The sequence below is a fragment of the Anser cygnoides genome, chromosome 3, assembly GCF_040182565.1.
Source record: "Anser cygnoides isolate HZ-2024a breed goose chromosome 3, Taihu_goose_T2T_genome, whole genome shotgun sequence".
Taxonomy (NCBI): domain Eukaryota; kingdom Metazoa; phylum Chordata; class Aves; order Anseriformes; family Anatidae; genus Anser; species Anser cygnoides.
In genome coordinates this window covers 100,983,953-100,999,840 of record NC_089875.1, presented here as the reverse complement: position 1 = coordinate 100,999,840, position 15,888 = coordinate 100,983,953, and the positions used below count along the sequence as shown (strand labels likewise).

The window sequence follows — 15,888 nt, the reverse complement described above, 5'->3', positions numbered from 1 at the left end:
AGGAACATGACACAGCCTTTCAGCTGTGCAAAATCAGGGAGGAAAGGGCTTTAGGAATTTCCTAGGCTGTTTGAAGTGCATGATCATAGAGAACTGTGTCGGAACACAATATGTTATCCCTGTCTCTCTCTCTTTGCTTGAAGACATTTGTAAATTTTGATAAGGAGAGATACAGTTATTTAACTGAATTAATCATTTAAATTCCAGCATGACTGAAAAATGAACCTAATACTCTACAGCATCATCCTACACCTTTTTGCATTTATTGTTTGGAGATGGGCAGGGAAGAGGGAGAGGAACCTGCAGATCTCCAGGGTAAAAAGGGGTAAGGCAGCTCAGAAAGCTCCTTCCAAGGAGCTAAAGGATGCTGGCAAGCTCAGAAAAGGCTGCTGTGGGGAACCAAAACCTTTCAGGGTGATCACCACAGTATTGCTAAGGCAACACAGGTTTTGTGGATAATTTTCAGCTGCCAAAAGCCAGAGGGTGGGAGCTGGTGCTGCCAAGACCGAGATGACCCCTGGCAGTTTCTGTGATTCCCTGCAATATATTTCATTTTACGCTTTTTTAGAGATAGGACATCAGGGACACTGCCAGCTTCCCCTCCTTGATTTAATAGGCTGTGTGCCTGGCTACTTTCTCTGACATCCGAATCCTGGTTTCACAGTCCTGCTCTCTGGCACTGTGTTACATAAAAGAGGACAGATTCAATGAAAGCAAGAGACCAGGAATTCCTCAGTCCTGCTCTTCTGGAGGCGGCGGGGGAGGACTGATTGTTGGGTTTGAGCAGTCTTGTTAGTAACCCAAGCTAAGTAAAATGCCAGGATTCTTCAATATTTATTAGAGTAATATATAAGAGAAATGTGTTTGTGTTTGGAAAGCCAAACAAATTGTCTCTCTTGGGCACAACTTAATATGAATAATGAATTCTCTGAGTTATGAAATGGGCAGAGGAAAATATTAAGAAAAAAATTAAAATAAAATAATAAATAAAATTTTAAAAAGCAAAGAACTACATCTCACGACTGGAAAAATACATACTGTAAAGCCAATTACATTTCTGGCTGCTGTGTCTGAAAATGACATAGCAGAGCAACAAAAATGAACAGAGAAGAGTGAGAAGGATGATGAAAGATTTAGAATGGCTTCACAATGATAAAATACTAAACAGATACATTCCTCAGTTTGGAAAAGAGATAGCTGAGGCAGGGATATGACAGATGTCTACACAATTATAAATGATATAGACAAAGTGAATAGGAATCAATGATCCATTATTTTCCATCACAGAAGAACTAGGGGCACTTAATTAAGTTATCGGGCATCCTGATAAACAAACAAAAAGGAAATTCTTTTTCAAATAACGCATAATTAAATTGTGAGGTGCATTGGCACAGGATGCGGTAGAGGCTATCAGTATAAATGGGCTCAGAGAAGATTAGATGAATCCATAGAGGATAGATCCATTGGTAGCTATTAAAAACGATGATCTAGATTAAACTTACATCTCAGGAAGTCCCTTAAGTGCTGATTTCAGGCAGTTGGAAAGGTTTTCTAGGCAATCTACATATTTGTCCTGCTCTTACGCTGTTTTCTCTGACATCCACTTTGGACCAGTGCTGGAACCAGCTTCTGGGATAAATGGATCTCTGCTGGATCTATCAGGGACACTTTTATGTGTGTGTAAGAAAAAATAGAAATAACCAAAAAAAGAGGCTGTGATGAGAAAAATGAAAGCAACTTACTTAAACAATGACTTCTTTTTACTGTTAATGTTTTCACACAGGCCTCTTGCAAAGGAAATCACAATAATCTTAAACTGCCTAATATCATCTTTAATTTTTACTTGAATCAGAATTTACCTAGCTCTGCTATGCTTCTGTGTATTTGCTCCTTATCAGCATGCTATCAAAAATAATGACAAGAGTATTCTACTATTTGATAATACTGCCACCTGGACTACATCTGTAATAGTCAATTAAATGTAGCCAGGACAAAGTCCCAACAAACAGGAATTTGATTATTTACAATGTTTGTTAGAGAGGAGCCCCTGCCTTCGTTTTGTCCTTGGCCAACTAATTTGCAATCTCTCAAACAATTCCCAGGCTTGACTGGGAAGTTAGCATGGGCAAGGGACCATTCCCAACACAGTTTGGATGGAGCCAGCCTCTTATAGAAGATATGACATGACCATGCCCGTTAGCTTGGTGGCCAGAGAACGGGCCTTCCCCATGCTTAATATACTGTATAGATGTTGTAGAATTGTATGGATGTGAACCCTTGGAGTCTGGGCTAGAAAAAGTTTGCCACAAAGGACTTTGGCTACCTGGGGAAGGTCCAAGCTGAGCCAATTAGTTATCTCCCAGGTAGGGGCTGCATAACAATACGCGGGCATGCAGGCATTTGGTCATTTCACTTAGGTCAGGATGAGAATAATGACAGTTCTCAGTAATACATACCCTTTAGCAGATTGGGGATATCTTTGGTTAGGGTCAAAGGACAGCGACAAGAAATGCTTTAATTGGATAGCAGGCTACTGGACTTTGAGATACAGGAGGTTTCTTTTCTAGGTATCCAGGTATCTCTAGTCTGGAGGATGTGATTTGGTTTTCTCTGATCATAGAGTGATATGGTGAGAGTCCTCTATTCATACTCTGGACACATTTTATGCTTGGTTATTATGTGATCAAATGAAGTTGCACCTGCTTTTTAATCCAGACATTTTCTTTCATCCATTGTCAGAGTTAATATGCCAGGTGCTATATAAAATAATAATAATAATAATAATAATAATAAGAAGAAGAAGAAGAACAGCTAAGATAGCGAGCTTACAGGCTGAAAAAAAAAAAAAAAAAGAGAGAGAGAGAAAAAGATCAGTGGGAGGTCCAGAGAAGGCCAATAACAAATAAATTGAAATCCAATAAACAGAAATTCAATAGCAGTTGTTGTTCTGTCTTGCTCTCATATTGTGATGGAGAAGACAGTTAATTGATTATAAGTCTTGCTGATGTGGGCCTTCTAAACTATGTGAACAGCAAGTCTCTTGATACTGGGGCCTATTTTGTGGATGGATGGATTATGGAAGAAGTATGTTCTGGAGATGGAAACAGCATGACTGTTTTTAAGGGCAGAATGAATGCATAAGAAATGAGGGCCAAGATAGAAGCATATCTTGGTACAAGAGTTGGAAGGTGAAAAAAGCAAATTTAAACTGATATGTCAGGTTCAGAGAACAGATCGAAAGGTTAAAACTGAGATGATAAAATTTGGTGGATGGATAAGGTGATTATCAAGCCGAGAAAAAGAAGCGATGGCAGATGGCTTCTGTGCAGGGCCTGTCAAAATGCTCACTTAGACCACACGCAAACAGAAGAGAACGGGGTAGAAGAGACAATACCTCTGTTAGCTCATACAGAAATTTCACTTCCCCGACATAATATCCTACTGACTCACAGTCCAGTACCAAGTGCAGTTCAGGCACAATGAAAACTTGACCGCAAGAGATCAGCTGCATCTCCTTTACCCAGGTCTTACATGGGTGTAATTCTGTGCCCTTCAGCAGTTTTATTTTGGACTTACATTGTACTGCAACCTAATCTCTAGACACAGAGAAGCAGATAGAAGAACCTAAGGCTAACTCTGTGCTTGATCACTCATCAGAAACACCCTGCACTGCCTGAGCAATGGCACACAGTCATCCCCACCACGGCGCACTCTTTTGCTCCTTTGGCCCGTGTCAATGAACGTTTCCGAGGCAGTGTCTTTTCAGCAGGGTGAGGAAAAGCTGGAGCTGAGGCACTTTCCAAACAGACATCCAGCCTTTTCTGAGGAAAAAAGCTGATTGCAAGCACTGGCCCATTTCATTTCCCACTGTAGTTGTAGTAGCCTCAGGGTTGAATAAGCAGTCTGGATCTGTCAGGCTGGTTCCAGCTCAGCAATGTCTCCTGATATTTTGAAGCTTAAATCTGGAGAACTGCAGCTGTGAAAGCTTCCTATCGCAGTCTCGAGTGTCATCTGTGCAGTGTTGCACTGGAATGCATGACAAATCCATCAAGTTTTTCAGAAAGAAAAAGAGATATTAAATGTAAACGACAGTGTGTGCTCTCTTCTTTAGGCAGATCACAACATCATTTTACTATATATCCAGCTTTCACAGAAGCAGATATCTCTATATTTTTAAATCCTATCATTTTTGTTACTATTTTGAGCCCTGTTGAGAGTGAAGACATTTCCCACTATTTTTCATTTTCAATTTCAGACACAAGTTTTTGCTTTCTATTTAGACCAGTCTGTGGTGCAGCCATTTGTACATGTAGAAAGGATTTTAGCTAGTAATTGTGGCCCTTGCCTAGTGGCTATATGTTCTTCACATTGTTTGAAACCTTAAATTGTAAATCATCCTATTTTAGTAATCTCATCTTTCTTTGCAATTCATTGCCAGTCAAAATACTCCATAAGACCATCATTTTTACGCATATCCAGTGGTGTAAAACTTTCCACCAGCAGAACCATCTTGACCAATTGGCAAGCTGAAATACTATTGATCTATGAGGCAGAGGAGGTGAATGACATAAAATGAATACATGCATTTTATGACACTTGAATTTTAGCATGCATGAGAATTCTGTGATGATATGCCTTGCTTCATTGCCATGAGATATGAAGGTTACTGCAGTGCTCATGAGTGAAAGATAGGCTTTTCATTTCTATGGTCCGTAATAAAAATGGTAATTCTTAGGGAGAAAAAAAAAAAAAAAAAAAGTAAGCTGAACAAACAAAGACTATGTATGTCTGTTACTGAAGGAATAATATGACTTTGAAGTACAGTTCAACCTCACACAAAGATTGTCTTTATAATACTGCAAGAGCCACTGAGATTAATTTATGCTTCATAAGTGCAGAATACAAAAACTGAATCTCTTCAAGGGCTGAAGGCACTGACAGTAGCCTTTTGAAAAGACAGTCTAAACAATGAATTAGTGATGTGAATAGGTATAGTCATAAAGTATAAAGAAATAAGAACTCCTCATGTTTAGGAAGTAAACTAATCACTAAGAGCTACTCATATCCGTCATGCAGATTCATAAATCTCAGTATATCACAGGGGAATTCTAAGTTCCTTTGAAACATTTATGATTGACCCTCTACAAAACAGAATACTGCTTTTTTGCAGAATGGAAGTTCTAACTTTTTTATGTTCCCTATAGGCTTTTTAGACAACAGATTCACTGACACTAACAAATGTGTTCATACAGGATAGCTATCAAAAAGAAACAAATTATAAGCTTAATTCTACAGGATAACTGAGGCAGAAATAATGACTGAATTGTCCAAATTTACACAGGAGTCTTACAGCAAAGTCAGAATCTGAGTTATGGATCCAGTTGCGTGGCCTTTATCTTTCATTTTGAAAATGAAATTGTGTCTTTTTCTCAAACATATCAAACCCATAAATATCTACTCTAGCTTAGACCATCCCTGAAATTTTAGTCTAGTTTTGAACACTGTTTGTGAGAATAATGCTGACCTCTGGCACAGGAGAAATAATGTTATGCATTTTATTTTTTTATTTATTTTTTATTTATTTTATTTATTTATTTTTAGATCATTCTGTAAGTGTTTCTGAATACATTGTATAATTTTGGAATGAATCAATAGATTCTTTTTCAAAAATACAAAACTATTGTTTCAATGTAAACAATCACAGTTTATTGTGAAGTTATAAGTAAGATTAAGTTACTTACATGAATGTAAAGGATCCTTCCGAATATTTTTTTGTTATAACTTTCATTTGATTCGTTAGTCCTGTGCAGCCAAATTAGAGGATAAGCATATGAGTTATACAATATAGCCAAATCACATGAGCAAAGTCTCCATGGAAACTGCCTAATTTGTGCTTTTATTTAATTAGAGTTGTCCATTACCTCTCAAATTGAAATTTAATTTGAATTCATATGCCAGTCATTTTTTAAATTGTGTATGACTTTTTATCCATCACTTAACGAGATCTCTAGTAGGCTGTATTCTAGCAGAGTGAGTTTATTTAACAAGTGAGTTTATAAACAAGATGTTTGTTTGACAGATCAGCTTTATCAACTTTCTTAACATCCTCAGGACTTGTTTTCTATGCATTATCTATGCTATATTTCCCATTGGTATCTATTGTATATTCTTAACCTCAGGAACTGTCTAAACCAGGAACAATATTTTGAGTGTCTACATGAGTATATTCAGTCATTTTGCTTTCAGTGACATAATTGCCAAGAAATCGTAATATAAATAAAAAGTGCAACCGAGACCAAGAAATATACAAAATGCATGTATTTGTCAAATGGAGCAATAAACCAGGCAAAATGGTGTGTCCTGTAAGCCAAACCAAACCAAACAAAATAAACCGGGCAAAACGGTTTGTCCTGTAAGCCAAACCAAACCACACAAACAAGCAAACAAAAATAAAATAAATAAATAAATAAAAAGTCTGATACAGAGATTGAGGTATTCTTTAGAAAAGTTTGAGTTGGTTTAAATTTGCAGGGATATCTGCCTGTGAGTTACTTAGAAGTCATCAGTCCTCAGTCGTGCACGGCAAAACCATGTTCTGTGATATGTGATTTTGCCTTTCTTTGAGGAATTGCTGGTTGAACATGTAGTGGTGGACTATGGAGTACTTCATTCTTTCACTGCTCTGAGGTATTTGTGCTTGTAGCACAGACAGAAAGAAAGAGTATAGCGGAAGGCCATATGAATTATATGAAACTACTTCCATTTGGCTAAAACACTGGTAAATATGAATACTGGGGCAAAAGCACTGAAAAATGATAAATAAAAAATGTGTTTTTGTGTGCATACATGAAACATATTACTGTGATATTTTGCATCCTAATCTATATATTCTCAAGCCATTCTTGTAACCTAAGTGTTACTGACTCTGTTATAGCTCCATGTTAGAAATAGAAGATTTAGATCCAAATTAATTTGTATGCTAGCATGATGTGAGTGAAAGGCAGAGGCAACAGGCTGCAATTCTGAAAGCTGTATAGGCAGGGTAGCTAAGAGCTGCACTCAGGCCATTTAGTGGGTTTCTGTGCACCTCACGGCATTCATACAGCACAGACATATTGTCTGGGCTTGAGTCACTCTTCGAAAATTACAGAATTTGCCTGTGGCACAAAAGTAAATGTTACTGATAGGAGAAAAAAAAATGCAGAATCAAAAAGGTGGTGAATAAAAAGTAGAGAAAGAGGCTTGAGAATCAAGAGTGGCATTATTGTCATCAGAGCTGGGAAGTACTAAAGGTACAACTGGAGGACTTACAATGATTCTTCCTGAAATAAATACATTTTATAAAGAAAAAAAATAAAAGGTTAAAAAAGGTTAAAAAGAAACAGAACTTAATGTGACTAAGCAAAGCTGAAAAGAACAATTAATAATGGGAAAAAAATCTGGCAAAATTTTAAAGTTCAAAAACCGCTAGAACAAGTGGCAAAAAAAGATTAAATACCGCAGCTAATAGCACCCCAACAGCATCACAGTATCAGAGACACTGAATGGTAAGAGGTATCATTGGGATGTCAAAACCAGCGGCGAGTTTATGTCTGGATAAACAGAAATATCAGAATTATTAAATAGCTACTTTGTTTCTGTCTTTTCAGAAGAAGAGGGTGGCGATCTGCTCAAGTCGGGCTTCAGTTTTCCAGGGACGCCAGAGGAGGAGCTAGGTACAGATCTCGTCTCTCAGGTCACTTGTACTGCTTGTACCCCAAGGCTGGGTGCAGCCGTGGGGGTGAGGAGGCAGGAGGCTACTCTGTGGCACAGCCTTCCTCCAGCCACAAAGCCCACAGCGAGCATGGCACCAGGCGGTGTTAATGAGAGTAGCCAAAAGCCTCTCAGCCCCGTCCTTCCAGGAGTTTCTCACCTGCTACATAAGGTTAGAGAATCGAAAGCAGAAAGACGTCAACTCTGGGTAACGTCCAGGCAGCAAATTCAAAAGAAGGTGTTCAAGGAAATTATCGGCTTTCCTTCTTTTGTCTTTTCTCTCTCTACCCTCCAGACAGCATAATAATTACAGAAAGAGTTTTTTAATGTTAACATTTAAATTTAAAATATAACAGAAGCATAAAGAAAGTAGAAACTCTTAGAGGTCCTAAGTGAAATCTTGATACATCTGTATCTCAAAGCTATTAGTAAAATACCCCGTTGGCTTCTGTGCAGCCAGTTTGATACCTTTTATGTTGTGCAAAATTGAGTTTCTGTTCCCAGAATTTCATATTCAGATTGTTACTGTTTTATGTGAATCCATCAAAAATTGTTTTACGTGCAATTACTTTATGTAGTTATTTTTGGAATAGAACTACAGAAAGTGTTTTCTGTATGATTGCTAGTTAAAGCTCCCTTTATTCAAAGTGAGCAAGCTTACATTTTAGAACATAGTAATTTTTGTCCTCTTATGCATATGTTCATGTTAATACGTTACAACAGTTTATTCTGTGTTATTATTATATCTTTGTATATGAAAACAATGTTGTAGACTCTCACCTTGACTTTAATGTTGCATATTGATAGGAAGATAAATCATACTTGCTATATTAAGGGGAAAAAAAAACAGTTTGAACAAGGAGCATGAATTCAGACAAGGGATGTCCGTATGTTTAAATAAATTCTTTGAACAGGATTTTCCGAAACAATTAGTGTTGCCATGACTCAGTTACACTCACATCAGGGATTTCTGTAAACCTTTGGTGTAAAAATATCTATATTGGCCTTGTTTATCCACTTAATATTAAAAAGTAAGATTAAAAAAAAAAAAAAAAGGGGGGGCGAGGGGGTTAACTTCCAAAGCTTGAACCAAAGGACGTGTTAAGGAAGAGACTGGAGATCATTCAGTTTGGCAAAGGTTACTAGTTTCTCAGTTTCCGTCTAAATTATGATTGTGAAAGAAGGAAGATATAATTAAATGTGAGGCTCCCTAGCAATGTCACAAATGAATCTGATGGAGAAGTCACAGAAAGTCACAAGAGAAAGTGTCTCAGTCTTATTGTGTTTTTTTTTTTTTTTTTGTCCTGCTGTCCCATTTCACAGGACATATGCAGAAGTTCAGATACAGAATTCATTGCCTCTAACAGCTGGAAAGTAGTTCAGGTGTAGATCTAAACGGTCGATATCTGGACTTCCTTTAGAGTCAATGAAGAGTGATAGACTTTTCTAGGACATAGAAGATTTGACCTACTTCAGAAGCTTAACATAGGGTAAAATGAATCATGCCCTAGATGTACGTCAAAACTGTTCTCCTTCCCAATTGTTTAAGAAAGAAATGGAGGATTTCTGAAGCCAGAGCAAATATAAGTCAATAATATTAAATGTTAGGTGTCTACAGAAGTAAGGAGCCTCATATGAAATAGTTAATCAAAGATTAACACAAAGATATATGCTAAACTGATCAATTATCCAGCACTCATTACAAAGCAGAGGGGAGAAGAGTCAAAAAAATAAGGAACAGGAAAGTGAAAAACAAGAACGAAGTCTTTCTACAAAGAAACACTCTACAAACAAACTAAACTGCTTTAGAAAACTTCAGCTCTCCTGAAGTTTCTGGCCAGAGGACAGAAAAAATGCACTAAAATCAAAGAAAGAACTATCTTTGCTCCTAAATGTTGGGTCCCTTTTAATGTCCTCCATTAGTAAGTGCCAAAGTTCACTAGGTAATGAATGGAGAGAAGTGAATACCTTTAGTATTTCTAGAAGGAAAATACTGTCTTCCCTGCTTAACTGCAAAACTGCAGATGTCCAAAATAGGTGGACTGGATCCCATCAGTTATGTAAAAGCATATGATGTCCCATTCTCCTTTATAAAGAACCTCTGTTAAAAAGGAGCATAGTAGGGAAGATGGAAATTGTGAAGACCTTTCTGAAAGTTCTGGGATAGTCAGCTGAGTTCAGTATAGATAAAAGCAGCTGTGCTATTGTAGACAGCTGAGACTTAGTTGTCTGTGTGTCTCTTGATGTTGTTACCTGAGAGTTTGACTTCAAATCCATGATCTGAACCATTATTAGTGCCCAAGATACCAACATGTATAAAGATAAGTATTCACTGGAGAGAAATATGAATCTGTGTGTATGCTGTAATCACTGGGCTATGGAACAGGTCTCTCTCTTTCTATCCAAGTGACTATTTAATATTTTTTTGAATGAACTGTCTCAGTCTCTCAGTCTGAAGGACTGCTAGAGAAAAAAAAAAAAAAAAGAAAAAAAAAAAAGAAAGGGCTTTCCTTGAGAAGTACAGTAATTGCCCCAAGTCAAGGCAGAGTAGAGATGATATCCTTTATGGTAGTTCTAACTGCAGGGCCGTTCATTATGTTGGATTCTTATGCCTGCTCACTGTCTCAGGGATCTTCAAGCTACAATCTCTCTGGTACTGAAGGATCTCTGGCTCCAGGCCCTTATTTGTAAAATAGGCTTAATATTTCCTACTGAGGTTTCTGGGCTTTGGTGGGAATTAATTAGTGTTTGCATAGTATTTCACCAGAGTGAAAATGCTGAATAATCACTAAATAATATTATTAATACAATGATCCACTGCCTTAATTGGGAAAAGGTATCAAGGGATGGGACTGATCTCAACTGTTACATTATTGATTCTCTAAAAGAGCTCATTAGTTAATACAGGCAGAAATGCAATGGATTCTTTTAAAAGAGCTTACCCAAGCATTCATAGTCTTTTCTCAAGAACAATATTGTGCAGCTTTTCCATTACCATTTCTTTAACAGAGGTCAGGGTGATAAGTATTTTCATGGTTACAAGGTTCACACTCACCAAAAAATCTTGTTCTTTTCGCTAGGAATGTCTGGAATAAGCAACCTGGAATGTCTGGGATAAGCAAATAAGGTAGCAGGGCATGGTAGCAGGAGGAAGAGCTCTGACATAACATGATCTCAAGCAACTCACTCTAAGTCAGTGAGCATGGAAACTGGATTTCTTCCAGTTCCAAGCTTTCTTCTATTTGGTAGTTATAAAATCTGAACAATGTCACATATGGAACTACACTTTGCTGTATAAACGGGAAACTTCTCGCAATCTTATTCATTTTAGGCATGTGTAGGGAAAAGCAACAATTTGCTTTGGGTGTCAAAAACAAATAGTGCAATCTTGGCAAGAGGCATATGGAAAATGTGCCATGTTTAAATGCTATTCAAATAGAATAAAAGCGACCAACATTGGAACATGGAAGATAGGATGAATTTTCTGTAAATTTAGATTTTAATTGGTACTATACGCACACAGTACAGAGGGAAAATAGATTATTGAAAACATATTTTGACTCCTTTTTATAGGCAAGAAAAGCATTTATTTTACAAGAGTTAAACATTTAGCTTCCAGTGTTATGCAAAGAAAGAAAATTTGCATTAAAGGCTTTCTGCTTCAGTAAATTTGTTCTGACTTCAAGAAATGAAAGGATATTGAGTTGATGTTAGGTAGAAGGTTAAAACCTATAAAACGGGTTGCATTTACTAATAGTGCTCTTAACCTGCCCTAGTTGCAAAGTAAACTGTAAGGGAGTTTAGGAACGGGTTAGAAAAATGTATTTTTATTTCACAGTTGTTGCAGTCATGCTTTTGATTAATTGGTATGGTTCAAGTGTCAGCCAGTAACTCATGGTTATTCAATCACTTTTGATTGCATGATCATGCCATTATGACCTTATGTGTTGAAAGGAAAAAAAAAAAAAGATATAGCCGTTCTTGAAATCAAAAAATAAATAAAGGCCTGACTTTCCAGTTTGTCTGTCTTTCTACCTAATTATCCAGCCTTGCTCAGCACAGTCAGTCTGAACACTGTCCACTTTTCCCACATTTTAGTTTCTTATAACAAGCATGACAAGAAAATTTCCCAAGGACAGACGAGCACTCAGTTATCCTCTGTGCCAGATCCACACCTCAGTTCACTTTTCCTCAGAGCACCCAGGGATAGTTAAACAGGTGTAAACTGGGCATGGAACTGATGGGACTTCATTCAGTCAGAAGGATTGGCCACACAGAATAAACTGCTACACAAACACTTATCCCAGTAATTAGGATGCATAGTAACAGGTGCTTCATCTTAAATACTTACTTGGGCATTATACTTAATACTTAAGTGAACATATATATATCAGTGGGCTGAACGTATCTCCACTCTGACACTAGCCCTCAGAGGTACTGAGACTACTTTTATACTTGTGCTAAGGAGAACTGAGGTAGGGAGTCTGCAAGAGATACCCACAAAGGCTGGCTTTAACCTGGTGAGGCAAGGGCAAGCCTGTCTGTAGCTGTTGTCATCACTTCCAATGGCCCTATCCCAGACCACAGAAGAAAAATCATAGCTGGACTGTAAATCCTGGCTGCAACTTCCCCAAGTTCTAACCACAGCACTATTCTTCTTCCATCTAATAAAATTATTTCGACAGAGAGTTTGGTATAGAGGTATGGAAGTCTTTTAAATTTACGGGTGGGTTTAAATATGAGACACCCCAACACCTGTCTCTTGTTTGCTCATTGAGACTAGCTGAACAGATATTGCAAAAAAATCGCTTCTTTGTTTAATACTCCAGCATATTTCTAAATAATTTAACATCAGATCCTCGCTTTTCCTATACCCAGAAGTTGTAGTGTAGAAAATTATGGATGTGATGATCAAGACCTCAGAAAATAGTGGGGAGTGTTTGTCAGAGAACAAATTTTGCACTTATGCTTGAGAGCAGATTTCTGTGAATTACTTTCATTCCCAGAACAGAATCATATCATATGGCCTGAGCATCATATACAAACATACTAACTACTGTGCGTTTTAATTATATGCTGTTGGCAACAAATGATTCTAAACAGTTTACAGACCAGAAGCTATTTGTAGAAATTAAACACCTCACAATATCAGATAACTCTGCAAAAATCCCATTAGGCCCAAGGTCAATTCACAAACACAAAAAGATATTTGTAAGGGTGTAAGATTAATCAAATGGCTTATTTGCTATGAATTATTCATCCATTTCTACTACCAAATACAAAAGAGTTTACATATTTGTTACTTTGCCAAGAAGCAAAATATTTTTGGTCTAAATGAGTTATGCATTCAGACAGGACTGGCCAGCTGAGGAGGCTCCTAAGTTCAGTAGCAGAGGAAATATTTTTTCCAAACAGAAACTTAGTCCAATTGTTAGACCACATCTGGAATACTAACTCCAGTATCTGCACTAGAAAGAATGAAAGACCTTTCCAAGGAAAAGAGAGAGAGGGGACATGAGAAGGTGACGAAACAGTTTGAGTTATATTTCACACTTGGAATGTGGGATGTTAGCAAATGAGGGACTTTTTTTCTCTTCCTCATGCTCTGCTGACCTCTGTAACACCTGGATATACAGCTGATCCTCAGCACTTACTTTTCTATAGACAAAAGCACTTACTTTTCTACAGACAGAGGAACAGCCCCAGTGAAGATAAGAGAGTGACTCATCAGAATGCCTCACCGTGCTTGCCTTCTCCACTGAGTGTCTTCCCTTCTTTGTCTCCTTTTAACATGATAAAACGTGCAGCTTTTTAAAGGTATTCCCATGAAGGGCAGTTTAAATGATGTGCTTGTCAATCCCCCAGAAAAAAAAAAAAAAAATTACCATGCTCTGCATCCACACATTTGTTATGCGCTGCTTAGACTCCGTCTAGAGCAAGACAGTTGGTATTGGCAAAGCCAAGGTGGTGGAGGTACTTCCAGCATGGATGTACATGACCATGGCTGTGTCTCACAGTGCCAGCCACTGATTCAATCTTTCTTCATAAGGTGCTTTGCACTACTGTGACTGTAGCAGGATAAACACCAGCAAATACTGTTTATACAGTCCAGACTTTCACTACTGGGTTCTTTTTCACCTTTCACAACAACTTTCTCGTGCCATTCCATTTCATTTTTATACATTGCTACAAAGTCATTTTCTCTTTGTAAATAACCAGCCAGCATCATAATAAGATGTCTTGTCTCGTATTTGGTATGGGTGTGTAGTACTTACACCACCACCACCTCATTCCAGGAGCAGGGTTCACAGTTGGACCCAACACAGTTGGACCCGTCATTCATGGGTGCTAAAGGCTGCAGGAAAAGGCAATGAATATCTGCAATGTTTCTCACAGAGCCAAAATAGAGCTTAGTCAGGCAGAAAAAGAGACAGCACCCTGATTTGAAAAACTCCCAGTCTGAAGGTTATGGAAAGAGGGAGATTGTCTGCCTGTTACTATGGCAACATGTTTAAAAGGGAACTTGTCACCAGGCTGCTGTTTCTTCCTGCACCCCATAGGAAAATCAGGATGAGACCTCCTCCATCTCAGTGGGTTGAGCAGAGCAGAAAAGTTCACAATACAATGACAAAGCAGCAAGAGGCGGCACCACGGGTGTACAGCCAAGCAGATGATGATGAACTCTTAAAAGTGAAAAAAAAATATTGTTTTAGGTTAAACCAAGGCTGAAACTTTGACATTTTTGGTGAATATAAGGCTACAAAGAACTGATGATGAAACAAACAGAAAAACAAATAATTTTCTTAATAATTTTTCTTCTGTTCTGACAATTTAAAGGTTGTGTTAAATGTGTTTTGGTTTGTTTTTTAAGTAAAGGGTATTTTGAAATAGAAAGGTATTTTAAATTGAACAGCCGTATGTTCTCTGACAATAATCAATGCTTCTGAGAATTAATGCTTATGTTATTTCTTTCCCGAAAGAGCTCTCGACAAAATAAGTGAATCTTTAAAATACGCTCATTTTTTATGGAATAATAGAAGCAATTTAGAAGGAATGTACGGTAAATATTTTTGCTTGGATATAGAAACATAAGTTCTTGCAGTCCCCTCAGAGAGTGGTACTACAGAGAATGGTAAACTTCCTGTCATGAATAGTCATGAATAAAGGACAAATTAAGAAGAATTTCAGAAATACTAAGCCAAAAAAAAAATCATTCAAGGAAGAAGTTCATAAATACCAGCATTATTTATTATGTTTATTTTTCATCTAATAGAAAATAAACATTGGAAATTTGGTAGGTCCATTCGGCTGAATTGCTGGTCCAAGTGGTTTGGATCCTTGGGATTACATCTTGGTCTCACTGACATCCATGACAGGATTCCAGAAGAACCAGTTTCATACGAGTTTCATACCCCCATTCCATCCTTTTTCCAAATGGAGATCCTTGCAGGCTTTTTGTACATTTATTCCAACCCAGGATGAGTTCTGCTTTCTATGATACAGAGCCCTGATCAGAGGTGATCCTTCTCAAGTGACGATATTCATGGGTAAACTAAACAAGAACTTTTCTCAGCAAAATGTTTAGGACTAACTCCAGTCCCAGTGAAGTTAATGGGAGATTTGTCATTGCCATCAATGTGACAAGGATTTCCCCTTTTCTTGTAGAGTTATGTGCAGATTCCTCTATAAATCCTTGAGCTCCACTACCCAATTACTCTAGTTCTCTTTAATTGCTTAGTTGCATAGTAAACACATTTGTCAGAGTCTCTGATGAGAAAGTGGTTGCATTTTAATGACACAAAGGGAATCTGATTGTCCCCTACATTTGAACTAATAACTAGAAGTACCAAAATTTTCTATTTTGGGAAAATAAGTTTGTAAAACCATGTACAAGAAGGAACAAAAGAAGTTTAATGGTGTTGGGCTGGCATTTCTGGTCAGTATTTGGAATCATCATAGACAATTTTCTTATAGCCTATTTTTAAATAGTACTCACATAGTGAAGCCCTGTTTGACTACATACAACTGTATTTCTCCAGATTACAGGAAAATGTTTACACGTTAGTTAGTTTAGACCAATCAAATTCTGATACTTTATATTTTTGTCAATCGCTTCAGTGATCACAGTCTGTGAAA

General features: G+C 37.5%; 1 protein-coding gene across 19 annotated transcripts in view; it reads left to right on the top strand.

Moving 5' to 3' along the window:
- DLGAP2 (DLG associated protein 2) overlaps positions 1 to 15,888 on the top strand; it is a 467,238-nt gene that overhangs the window by 346,715 nt on the left and 104,635 nt on the right. For 12 of the 19 annotated variants that reach the window (XM_066994827.1, XM_066994824.1, XM_066994825.1 and 9 more), the window contains one exon: positions 7,650 to 7,715. The exons of the other annotated variants lie outside the window; for them this stretch is intronic. In XM_066994827.1, the coding sequence (XP_066850928.1) occupies positions 7,650 to 7,715 (66 nt within the window). The remainder of the gene's footprint in view (positions 1 to 7,649; positions 7,716 to 15,888) is intronic. 19 annotated transcript variants of the gene reach the window in all.